The 12834-nt window shown below is 43.1% G+C and overlaps 1 protein-coding gene across 3 annotated transcripts; it reads right to left on the bottom strand.

Annotated features, from left to right (window-relative positions):
• Positions 1-1431: 1431 nt before the first annotated feature.
• Positions 1432-12207, bottom strand: LOC135507647 (zinc finger protein 263-like). Of its 3 annotated transcripts, XM_064927229.1 has the most exons (8): positions 11925-12207; positions 11416-11546; positions 11075-11254; positions 6791-6955; positions 4072-4183; positions 3710-3837; positions 2428-2800; positions 1432-2343 (listed from the first exon to the last, which is right to left on the bottom strand). In XM_064927229.1, the coding sequence occupies exons 1-8, from the start codon at positions 12205-12207 to the stop codon at positions 1925-1927; spliced, it is 1791 nt and encodes a 596-aa protein (XP_064783301.1). In that variant the 3' UTR covers positions 1432-1924. The 3 variants fall into 3 exon arrangements, with proteins under 3 accessions (XP_064783301.1, XP_064783300.1, XP_064783302.1); XM_064927228.1 differs by having other exon boundaries at positions 1432-2800; XM_064927230.1 differs by lacking the exon at positions 1432-2343 and having other exon boundaries at positions 2686-2800; positions 3678-3837.
• Between the last annotated feature and the right edge of the window lie 627 nt (positions 12208-12834).

The raw sequence follows: 12834 nt of genomic DNA, 5'->3' as shown, positions 1-12834 counted from the left end.
CAAAGAAATGCAACATACTCTGGGCATAGTACACAAAACAAAATAATTGCTTGCCTGGCTGAAATGGTACGCACCTCAATAATTAGTGAAGTTGCACAAAGTGAGGCTTTCGGCATTATGGTTGACGAGACCAAAGACATTATCAAGAAGGAACAGATGTCCTTTGTAATTCGATACTATTACAATGGGTCAATATGTGAAAGTTTCCTCACCTTTGAAGCAGCAGAGCGCCAGGATGCTACAGCACTTTCACAGAAAATTGTACAAATACTGCAGAAGTATGGCCTTGACTACAGAAACCACCTAGTAGGGCAAGCATATGATGGTGCCTCTGTCATGAGTGGAAAGGACACAGGTGTGCAAGCACGAATTAAATCAGAGGCCCCATTAGGCCGCACATTGCTTAAATGTAGTATTAGTTGACAGTGTAAAATGCATCCCTGAAGCCTATTGTTTCTTTTCCATTTTGCAGAAACTCTATGTCTTTGTGTCAGGGTCATATGTGCACCAAAGGTGACTAGAGGTACAAAGGAAGATGTTTCAGGGGGCCCCAAGAGAGTTACAACAGCTGATAGAGACACGGTGGGCATGTAGGTACAATGCTTGCAAGACCGTGAGGGACAGACTGCCAGCCATCATATGTCTACTGAAAGAAATATCTGAAGAGAGAAATGGTGACAGAGCTGTAGAGGCAAGAGGTCTATTAGCCCAAATATATCTAAAGTTTGTTGGCCTCCTTATAACATTCACCAATGTTTTTGGTGAGATAAAACATCTGTCAGATATTTTACAGTCCCCACAATTCAACTTGGGCACATCAAGGGTATTACATTTCCACACCAATACTTCAAAAGACAGGTCAACACAGATAAGGACTCATTTCGGGCAGATTCATTCATTCCAATTGTTGATGTGCTTCTCTCTGAGGTGAAGAGAAGATTTTCTGAAGAAAATTGTGTCATAATGCAAGGGATACAAGCCTTGAATCAGCAGGTGAGCGCCGTTTTTCTGTGCTAAAGTTAACACCCCCAAATTGCTCAATCGCTCGTCACTCATTGTAATTCTCAAGACAGTCTTGATTAAGTGTAGTCAAGAAGGGCTAGTGCCATAAATCTTGATGATTTTGTGGATGTGTTTGCCAAAAGATACAGCAACAGGCGAAAAAAGCTGAACTGAAAAGAATGTAGCCTAATAAAGCAGGCATATGAATAGGTTGTGAGAAGGCTATAGTAAAATGTATATTGTTGTCCATGATTATGCTTTTGTTTTTCATTTTGGGACATATATAATATAATATTTTTGTTACAAAAAGACACAGCAACAGCCAAATAAAGCTGTATTGAATATAATTGGAGGCCTCTGTGTGGTGTTTTTAAACGTGAGTAGGCTTGTTCCCAGTAAATGTATTGTTCCTTACAATCAATGTACTCCTTCAAATTAAAGCTGTATATTTTCTTTTTTTTTTAAGGAAAAGGACAACAAGCCTATTTGACGAACAATGAATCGCCAAAACACATGTATATACAGATACATGAAATATTAAAACAGGATTGTTGTGGAACTCAAAATGTTAATCATATAAATAGTAACATTAACTGTAAGATAAGAAACCAAAGTACATCCGTATGCGATTCTTTAACGCTCATTTTGACATCGTTTTCAACTTGCCTATATACTACAACAGCATAATAGAATTCCTGAAATTCAGTTAAGGCTTTTGGTTTTGGTCTGCCACCCCAATATTTTCAGTGGACCCATCTGGCCACCCCTATGAAAAATGTCTGGGGTCGCCACTGAACTGAGGGAACTTAGAGTACTTAAAAAAAAAAAAGATCTTACCCCAAGACACTTCACAAGATAGCGATAATATGTCAGCTAAAGAATAGTTCCCAGATATCCTCTGTGTACATCTAAAACCACACTGCTACGATTTCTCCCCATTGTGGACACTCCTATGTCTGGTAAGGTTAGTCAGGAAGGAGAAGCTCTTGTAACATAGTTTGCACTTGAAGGGCTTCTCCTTGGTGTGAACGGTCTGATGCATCTTCACATAATTCGCCTGAGCGAAGCGCTTCCCACATGTGGGGCAGGCGTACGGCTTGTCGGCATCCGTCCTAATACTCAGCCTCCCACATTGTGACCCAATGACACCAGAGGAGGTAGAAGCAGGAGCCACCACCCTCATGTGTTTAGTGTTTGAGCTCCCTCCTTGACCTCTAGCCATTGTTTGGGTGTTGTTGGGATTGTGTGCTGTGTTGGTAGGGTAACGATGAGGTAGCTGAGGAAGACTAGACCCAGGTCCAGGCCTTTTATGAACCCAGTCACCAGGCATTAGACGAGACCCTGAAAGAGAAGACAGATTTCCTGTTAGATTCCCATCAGGTGAGTCTCCCACCAATCTCTCTGAAGGCTGAAGCCCAGGGTGACCTGCTCTGTTCATCATGGATACTGTGGTGTTTGTATCATAGGAACAGGAGGGTCCATCTCTATCAGCCCCAGGCCCTGCTTCATCCCTGCACTGAGACTGTGAAGAGAAGGGCCTGGACTGCAGACTGGATCCCTGACTGGAGCCTCGGTCTCTCTGATGACCACCAGGACTGAGGTTGTTCAGTCCACCTGTCCACTGGTTGTGTTCTGTGTGGTGGTGGATTCTCTGTCGCGGATCCGACTCAGGAAGGAAGAGCGGCGGCTCCTGATCCATGATCCTGATCCGGGGCCATGTTTTGTGACCAGCCACCTCAGAGGTCCAGTCTCTCCCACCTGCAACACTGGACATCAACAAGTCCTCATGGACTGCAGACTGTAAAAACAAATGGAAGAGAAATCATAAAGGTTTATATTACAAACTTTTTGCTGTACACACAGAAACATGACAAGATATTCTAAAATATTAACCACCGTCAATGGGGATATAGGGGATATAACCGGGTTAGGTTGGGGGATACTTTGGAAAAGGTTCAACATTACATGAAAACACTTTTCAATAATGAAGCATTTTTATAGACATCTACTCTGCCTCATCATACTCATTCTTTCCTCAGTTCATCTCATCCAGTTCCCTACTACATCTTAAACCAACAGAATTAACTACAAACTAACTAACTAGTACTACGTTACATGTCACTATACATGGACTGTGTGCATTTTCTGCTGGTGTATCCTGAGGTAGCTCCTCTCTGAGAACCTCTTCTAGCTGTGTGTAAAGGCGAACGGCCTCTCTCCCGTGTGGACCATCAGGTGCATCTTCAACTGGTGAGAAAACCTCTTCTCACATTGGGGGAAGCTGAAAGGTTTCTCCCCTGTGTGGACGAACATGGGAAGCGCTTCTCTTTGCCGCCGGATCTACTGATACCATTACTTCTACTGTCATTTGTGAATGGGCTTGTGTTGCAATTTAGTGTTGCGGCATTGGAATTGTCTGAGGTCTGGTTTATCATTAGGAGATTGTGAGGAGGATGAAGGCCAGGGAGTGTCTGTGTTGTCGCAGGGTCCATGTTCCAGTTGATAGATCCTATAGAAGGCATGCTGAAGGCAGCACCAGTTAGGGGGTTAACCTGAGGCGCCATCAGTCTGTCTGAATCAAAACTATAGGAGCAGGACGGAGTATTGCTAGCCGAGTCTGTGGCTGTTCTCATACAGACACCTCCCCGTCCCCGCAGACCAAATCTACGCCTCACCCTGAGTTAAGGACGCTGTCCAATCCACTGACCTCCACTATGTCGCTTCTGGTCCTGGCCTGTTCAGTGATGTTGTCCCCTAGGCCCTTTGCTGCACCGGTCAGAGTCTGGGAATCCAAGATGGCTGCCCAGTCTCCTCTGTTTGCCTCCAGCCAACCACCTGCAGGAAGAGGTTACAAAATAGACTTTACAAACATGGCAAAGAACTCATAGACCAATGGAGTTTGAGTCAATTACCGGGTCAAGTTCATACATTATAATGTGCGCTTTAGTATGTAAACATAAGTTGTATTGATTTCATTTTATCAATGAAGAAAATCAAGAATGAATAATATGCATAATATTCATTTGAAGATCTATTACTGTATCTAGGCTATATGTATTTCTTCCTTACCTTGCTCCCCCATCTTTAGTCCACTCCGCAGGTCAATGCTCTCTGGTCCGTCCTTTATTGTCTCTTCTTTGACCAGCAGCAGATCAGGCTTCCCATCCTCCATGTCTACTGACTGTAAGAGACACAGAGTGAGAGGATGTTGGATCAAGAAATCTGATATGAGCACCCTGCTATGGAGCATATTCTGATGGGTCGCTATAAGTACTATGCAAACATGTTAGGTCATTTGATACTATGAGAGCTTTGTCCGGGTGGACTGAGCTCTGCCAACACTGCTCACCCAGTTCCCGCTCCAGCCATTGCATCCAGCAACTTGAAGGAGATCTGTCGAACGCTCAGTCTACTCTGCTCTTACGTGGATGGCCAATGACCTGGCAATGCCTCAGTTTACTCAGCAAATAGCTGCAGATTATCCTATGCCTGTTAACCCTTAAGTGGATGAGCTGAATACCCCCTCTAAATCTCGTAGGGGGTAATGCACCTAAATGTGCGTAGTATGATAAAAAAAATGGCCACAATTGGATACATAACTAGTGTCCTGACATTCTGGCTCTCTGGGAAGCATGGTTAAATGGCACTGTCTCTGAAAAAGACATTGAAGCCTGCATTCAAAATGGAATAAATATATGTTTTATCTCACCCATACACACACACACACACAATACCTCATAATGACAAAGTGAAAACATGTTTTTAGATATTTTTGTACATTTATTGAAAATGAAATACAGAAATATCTATTTTACATAAGTATTCACACCCGAGTCAATATTTTGCACCATCGAGTACAGCTCTGAATCTTTCTGGTTAAGTCTCTAAGACCTTTCCACACCTGAAATGTGCAACATTTGCCCATTATTCTTTCCAAAATTCTACAAGCTCTGTCAAATTGGTTGTTGTACATTGCTAGACAATCAATTTCAGGTCTTGCCCTATATTTTCAAGTAGATTATCCACTCAGGAACATTCACTGTCTTCTTGTTAAGCAACTACAGTGTGTTATGTTCTTATTTTTCAGAGAAAATAACTCACGGACACTAGAGAAGCTTTAACCAAGTTTAATTATTCCCAAATGTTCTGTACAGCTGTAACCAGACAGCAAAGCATTTCTCACATCACAGTTATATACCTCCTACTTAAAACACTCCAATTCTCCAATCTTTCCAGTTTATGGCTCCACAGGAAGCTAATAAAAACGGTAACAGGATAACTAACCTTTATTACTGCCTTAAAAGAATCTGTCCTCACCTCCTGACCTCAACCCCTCCATCTAATCTACAGATCTATTGGTTTTTCTTCAGAGAACCATTAACTTCTGACATAACCCAGTCTCTTCGCCACGCGCTCTCACCACTGGTGTCCCCCAGGGCTCTGTTCTAGGCCCTCTCCTATTCTCGCTATACACCAAGTCACTTGGCTCTGTCATAACCTCACATGGTCTCTCCTATCATTGCTATGCAGACGACACACAATTAATCTTCTCCTTTCCCCCTTCTGATGACCAGGTGGCGAATCGCATCTCTGCATGTCTGGCAGACATATCAGTGTGGATGACGGATCACCACCTCAAGCTGAACCTCGGCAAGACGGAGCTGCTCTTCCTCCCGGGGAAGGACTGCCCGTTCCATGATCTCGCCATCACGGTTGACAACTCCATTGTGTCCTCCTCCCAGAGCGCTAAGAACCTTGGCGTGATCCTGGACAACACCCTGTCGTTCTCAACCAACATCATGGCGGTGGCCCGTTCCTGTAGGTTCATGCTCTACAACATCCGCAGAGTACGACCCTGCCTCACACAGGAAGCGGCGCAGGTCCTAATCCAGGCACTTGTCATCTCCCGTCTGGATTACTGCAACTCGCTGTTGGCTGGGCTCCCTGCCTGTGCCATTAAACCCCTACAACTCATCCAGAACGCCGCAGCCCGTCTGGTGTTCAACCTTCCCAAGTTCTCTCACGTCACCCCGCTCCTCCGCTCTCTCCACTGGCTTCCAGTTGAAGCTCGCATCCGCTACAAGACCATGGTGCTTGCCTACGGAGCTGTGAGGGGAACGGCACCGCAGTACCTCCAGGCTCTGATCAGGCCCTACACCCAAGCAAGGGCACTGCGTTCATCCACCTCTGGCCTGCTCGCCTCCCTACCATTGAGGAAGTACAGTTCCCGCTCAGCCCAGTCAAAACTGTTCGCTGCTCTGGCCCCCCAATGGTGGAACAAACTCCCTCACGACGCCAGGACAGCGGAGTCAATCACCACCTTCCGGAGACACCTGAAACCCCACCTCTTCAAGGAATACCTAGGATAGGATAAGTAATCCTTCTCACCACCCCCCCCTTAATGATTTAGATGCACTATTGTAAAGTGGCTGTTCCACTGGATGTCAGAAGGTGAATTCACCAATTTGTAAGTCGCTCTGGATAAGAGCGTCTGCTAAATGACTTAAATGTAAATGTAAATGTCTTTCATTTCCTATCATTCATTTCCTATCTCAATGATCAAAGTTTAGCCGATTCCAAAAAGTGTATATTTGGCCTTGTGTTTCGGGATATTGTCCTACTGAAATGTGAATTCATCGCCCGGTGTCTGGTGGAAAGCAGACTGAACCAGATTTTCTTCTAGGATTTTGCCTGTCGTAAATCACCTAGATCAGCACTCCTACTCGGAGAAGCTTTGTGGATATGGGCCCTGACCTAATACCATACAGACAGTAGTTCAGAGGCTCACCTCAGTGAGACTGTGTGTGGTCCTGTGCTGCTCAGCTGGTTCCTCTGTGGGTTCAGGAGGAGGTGGAGTCTGGTTGTCCTCCATGACCATGGTCCCCTCAGGGTTCCTCAGACCCTCCTCACACCCCTCCTCCTTCAGCAGCAGCACCTCTGGACCCTCCTCTTCCTGGAAGAAAGGTGATACTGATTAAATATACATACACTTCATCAGATACATAATGTACACACGCACACACAGATACAGTGGCTTGCGAAAGTATTCACCCCCTTGGCATTTTTACTATTTTGTTGCCTTACAACCTGTAATTAAAATAGATTTTTGTGGGTTTGTATCATTTGATTTACACAACATACCTACCACTTTGAAGATGCAAAATATTTTTTCTTGTAAAACAAGGAATAATACAACAAAAAAAGAACTATTCATCCCCCCCAAAGTCAGTTCTTTGTAGAGACACCTTTTGCAGCAATTAAAGCTGCAAGTCTCTTGGGGTATGTCTCTATAAGCTTGGCACATCTAGCCACTGGGATTTTGCCCATTCTTCAAGGCAAAACTGCTCCAGCTCCTTCAAGTTGGATGGGTTCCGCTGGTGTACAGCAATCTTTAAGTCATACCACAGATTCTCAATTGGATTGAGGTCTGGGCTTTGATTAGGCCATTCCAAGACATTTAAATTTTCCCCTTAAATCACTCAAGTGTTGCTTTAGCAGTATGCTTCGCGTCATTGTCCTGCTGGAAGGTGAACCTCCGTCCCAGTCTCAAATCTCTGGAAGACAAACAGGTTTCCCTCAAGAATTTCCCTGTGTCCATCATTCCTTCAATTCGGACCAGTTTCCCAGTCCTTGCCAATGAAAAACATCCCCACAGCATGATGCTGCCACCACCATGCATCACTGTTGGGATGGTATTCTCGGAGTGATGAGAGGTGTTGGGTTTGCGCCAGACATAGCCTTTTCCTTGATGGCCAAAAAGCACTCAACACCCAGAGTACCTTCTTCCATATGTTTGGAGAGTCTCCCACTTACAGGTTTGTTGTGGTGCCATATTCTTTCTAGTTTTTAATAATGGATTTAATGGTGGTATGTTCAATGTTTCTGATATTTTTTTATAACCCAACCCTGATCTGTACTTCTCCACAACTTTGTCCCTGACCTGTTTGGAGAGCTCCTTGGTCTTTATGGTGTCGCAGACTCTGGGGCCTTACAGAACAGGTGTATATATGAGATCTGAGATCATGTCACAGATTGCACACAGTTGGACTTTATTTAACTACTTATGTGACTTCTGAAGGTAAACGGTTGCACCAGATCATATTTAGGGGCTTCATAGCAAAGGGGGTGAATACATATGCACCACCACTTTTCTGTTGTTTACTTTGTATACATTTTTTAAACAAGTAATTTTTTTCATTTCACTTCACCAATTTGGACTATTTTGTGTATGACCATTACATGAAATCCAAATAAAAATCCATTTAAATTACAGGTTGTAATGCAACAAAATATGAAAAACGCCAAGGCGGATGAATACAAGGTACTGTAAACCAGGGCAAGCGCCAGAACGAATCCGTTGGACAGGCATTTGATTTTTTCATAAGGGAGCACATTTTTTTGGGGACGTCTTATGTGGATATATGTAAATAATAATAATAACAATAATAATTCAAGTGTTCAATAAATTGTATTTGTGGAGTTGCTTAGTTACAACTATGAAACAGAAAGCATAGGTGTTGGAACCCGGTATATTTATAACAAAATAAAAGTAAATACACCAACAGCCAAGATGCACGGTCAAATGACGAAAATAGCCTAAATGTCAAGTGAAAATCATCAAAATAGCAATAATGGCATAATGAACATAATTGTTGATATGACAGTCAAAAAGTAAATTATCAGTTGGAGCATGTACACATAGCCTAAACAATGAACGCTGTGGATTGCGTTGCTCAATTTGTTTCTTGTTTTAGATGTAGGGCCTGCTCTTTGATAATGGCCTGTAGAATTGTCACTGGCTTGTTCTATTCCGAATGGTGCCATCCGCTTTCCTGTCTCACCATTTCGTTTGGTGGTGCCGCTGGCACCTGCTCAGTGCGCACAATTATGTATTATTTTGTGCTTAGGACTCAGAGGAGTAGGTTCAGGTTGATGCTCAGAATCAGAAGAACACTCATCAGAGATGTGATCATGATTCATTCTTCCCCAAATTCTGAGTTGTTTTTATTCAGATTTTGTAGCAACGCTAACGAGTGTATCCATTCATCTTGGCCTTCTTGTCATTGTAAATTACACACGCTCTCACTGTGTACTCCAAGTGGGCCAGAATAGACTGAAAGAGTACATACCAGTTTTTTATTAGAATAGATCAATAAAATAGAATGGCCCGCCCTGTCCTTCATTAACAATTGTTGATTACATAATTATGCACTGTTTGCTTCCCCTTGCTCATCAACCCATCATACTTTAGCCTACTTCATTTATTTAATCTGTTATTATGTGTGTGAATTTAGTTTCGGTATAGTTTAGTTTCAGCTTCGAGACAATTATCGGCATGATTATCAACTGGGCATGGCATCTTCAACTATCGGAGAAGGCCCTATTGTGGGGAGAAGGGGCAACTTGGAAAACCAAAATGACATGCCCTCCTAAAACGTTCTAACACCAGTTCTGTTTGTGATATTAAGATTCTGAAAGTGTGTATTATAGACTTATTTAGGAAAAGTCAAGGACGGAGGGGGGCATGACGTTAAAAAATAGCAGATAAGCCTAATACTTAAAAAAAATATAAATAATGAGCAGTCCATATGATTGCTTTAGAGCTTCTATTGTGAGTTTTATAGTAATGACATGTAGTTTAACTGTCTACCGTTTAATGTGGCATGAACACAACACGTCATGTTTTCATCTGATTGTAAAACAATCCCCCCCATTAAAATAAATAAACACAAATAGTATTTTCCTACTTGCACAGATATTGCTGATAACTACTTTGAGGTAAACTATGATGCTATGATGAGTTGCTCTGGATAAGAGCATCTGCTAAATGACTAAATTTTAAATGTAATGTCTTCACAAAACAATCATCAGGAACCTGAATTTTCTCCATAAATTTTCTCCTAAAAATGGTCTTGGAAAAGAAATTAAGTAGATGAATGGAGGTAATGAAACAGGCATTTCTGAACACCATACAGCCTAAACAGTACAAACACAATATGTAACAGACTTTTTAGGCTTATATATGCATTGTATATCACACAATATCTGGATGCAATATTCTACCCGGTAATATTCAACACTGAAATCTGTTAGTCTCATTATTCCGAATGCATCTGTGGATCTTTTCTGCTGACAAGAATGAAAATCAGAAGCTATCGAGTGAAATGTTTTTTCTGCAGGTATATCTTGAGGTAGCTCCTTTCTGAGAACCTCTTCCCGCAGTGCAAACAGGCAAACGGCCTCTCTTCCGTGTGGACCTTCAGGTGCCTCTTCAGGTTTCCAGCATCAGCAAAGCGCATATGACACTGGGTACAGCTGAAGGGTTTTATCCCTGTGTGGACCCTCTGGTGTATCTCCACCTTCTGGGGGCAGCTGAACACACAGTGGAACCGTTTCTCTTTGCTATTGCCGGATGTTGGTGTCTGTCCCTGAACCTTGGCCCTTTGGTCTTCTGAGTTCAATACCTGATCGAAAAGGACACAGCCATGTGAATTGGAAGGCCCCATCGACGTGGACACAGGTTCACGATATCTGAGCACGTGCAAATGGGAGTGGGTCGCATTTGGATTTGTCTCCAAGCTTTCCCTGTAATCTAAGAAATATCTGCCTTGTGAGTGTCCTTCATTTGAGGCTCATCGACATTCCATCTCAGAGGCCCGTCGCCCTCCACTTTCACGTCATCTACCACTAGATCCTCCCCTTTCTTATCTAGGCACCCTTCAGAGTGTATACTACTACTGTACTGGTTCCAGTCCCCTCTAGACAGATCAGTCTGTGTCTCTAAACCCAAGGGTATGTTGACAGGGTCCAACTCTGTAGTGGAAGAACAAGACAGATCATTGCCAGTCTCTAACACATAACCTGAGTCCCGATGGGAATGAACCATCCTCGGGCTCGTAATACCGTAAAGCAAATACTCTGAGCCGGGAGCAGGAGCACACCCCAGTGGTCTCAACTCCAGTCTCTCTGGGTCTGATCTGTGGTCAGGTCCTGTGTGTAAGAGCCTGTGTGTCACAATTAAATTCTCGTTTTCTGTCTCTGACTTGAGGACGGCGTTCAGCGTTCAACTGACCTCCATGATGCTGCATCGGTTCTTAGGCGGGGCAGCGGGGTCCTCCGTGGCTAAAGGGGGCACCACTCCAGCCACTACGCCAGTCTGGATGTCTCTGCTATGTCGTGGGTCATCTCCTTCAGTCCTCTCCTGCTTGACAAGAGACGATTCTCCAGGACCTGCAGCATCTGCATCTGCAGACTGACACAAGAAGAGAGGAAGTTATTGTTGGTACATGAGTTGAATTGGATAACAATGTTGTAGGGAAGTCTCACAAGCTGAATAGCTGAGGGGAGCCCTTCTGAAATAAACGAGTCACATTTGATGTACTGTCATTTTTTATGTTACACTATGACACCAACCTCTATTACGATAACATGCTGGGTTGAGGTTCCACAACCCTCATCTATAGATATGGGTTGGTCATCTCTCCACGCGTTGTGTCCCGCTGGCTTCACAAAGCCCCTGTGGCCTCCAGTAAGATGTCCTTCACCTGAGAGTGATTGTGAGAAAAGAGGTGGTTAAGTTATGTACTGTCAATGCTCAACGGTATATTGTACACTATTGTCACGGTCTACAATTGGCAAGGATGTAAGGTAAACTTATTCATAACTTTTTGATATACAATTTGATTGATTATTATGTATCCCCCCAAAAATATTAAGTATAACAATAGGAAATTCAAGAATTTGGTTATAATATGATAGTGTCTTTGTGCCAGATAAAATAAGATAGCTATCTTGCAAAAACGTTTTTATTCTAAGTAATCAGGGGAAGTTGCATACTATCCAAAAACTGACCAAGACTGAATTCTGGGTAACACATCTGAACACATGAGGGAAACGGGGCGACAGGCCCCTACAAAATGTACCTCTTGCCATTCCTCTGTATCGGTCGAGGATCTTGACACTACTGGGACGACTGGCGAGGACGCGCTCTCGAATTGTCCTCTCTGCGCGCTCCCGTGACACCTTTAGTTCCAATAGCTGTAGCTTCCTCCGCAATCCCCTGTTTTCTTTCTGGCTTTGAGAAATTTCCAAACGAAACACTGCATAGTCGTCGTCTACGATTTTACAGATCTCTGCCACTGCTGCATTCGCTAGCACCTCCATGATGGAGGCTATTTGAGTGTGAAAAACCATACAGTTAGCCATTGTTTGCTAACTTTTGCAGCTAGCTAGCATTACCTAGATAACATATATCAAGTCCTATCTCCAACGCGAATTAAAGACTACATGAGGTAAGTATGTGATGATGTGCAGTTAAATGGATCATATTTTAAGGTTCCATTGCGTTAATAAACGTCCAAATAACAACAATAAAAACGTTAGCTTGGAAATGGTTCTAAGTCACCTGTTCACTTCCGTTTACACAGAAGAGAAAGGATCTTATTTGTTGGCGTCATAGCTTAAAGGGTGTGGTTAAATGAAAAAGGAATGCGCGCTGTCCTTTGAATTACGGTACTCCTTATTACATTACACATAAAATCTCCTCTGATCAGTATCTTTCAAGCTCAAAGCAGACTTGCTTACAAATAACAGTGTGTTAGAATTGACTAGAAAATAATAAATAACTTTATTCCAAAGACTCAGTAAGGTAAATATTCAACTGTCCTAGCATGGGTTTACTTCTTCCTGTGAGTTTCCGGCAGGCAGAATTGACACTGTCTTGCTGTCTTTTACAGGTCGGAGTATGAATTGCACATTATGCCACGGAAAAGATAGTGGTGCGATTTATTTTCCACCATCTAACCCTACACATACACACTTACCTCATAAACC

Source organism: Oncorhynchus masou, chromosome 21 (genome assembly GCF_036934945.1).
Source record: "Oncorhynchus masou masou isolate Uvic2021 chromosome 21, UVic_Omas_1.1, whole genome shotgun sequence".
NCBI classification, from domain to species: domain Eukaryota; kingdom Metazoa; phylum Chordata; class Actinopteri; order Salmoniformes; family Salmonidae; genus Oncorhynchus; species Oncorhynchus masou.
Note: the sequence above shows the minus strand (reverse complement) of the source record. Positions and strands in the feature narration are given on the sequence as shown.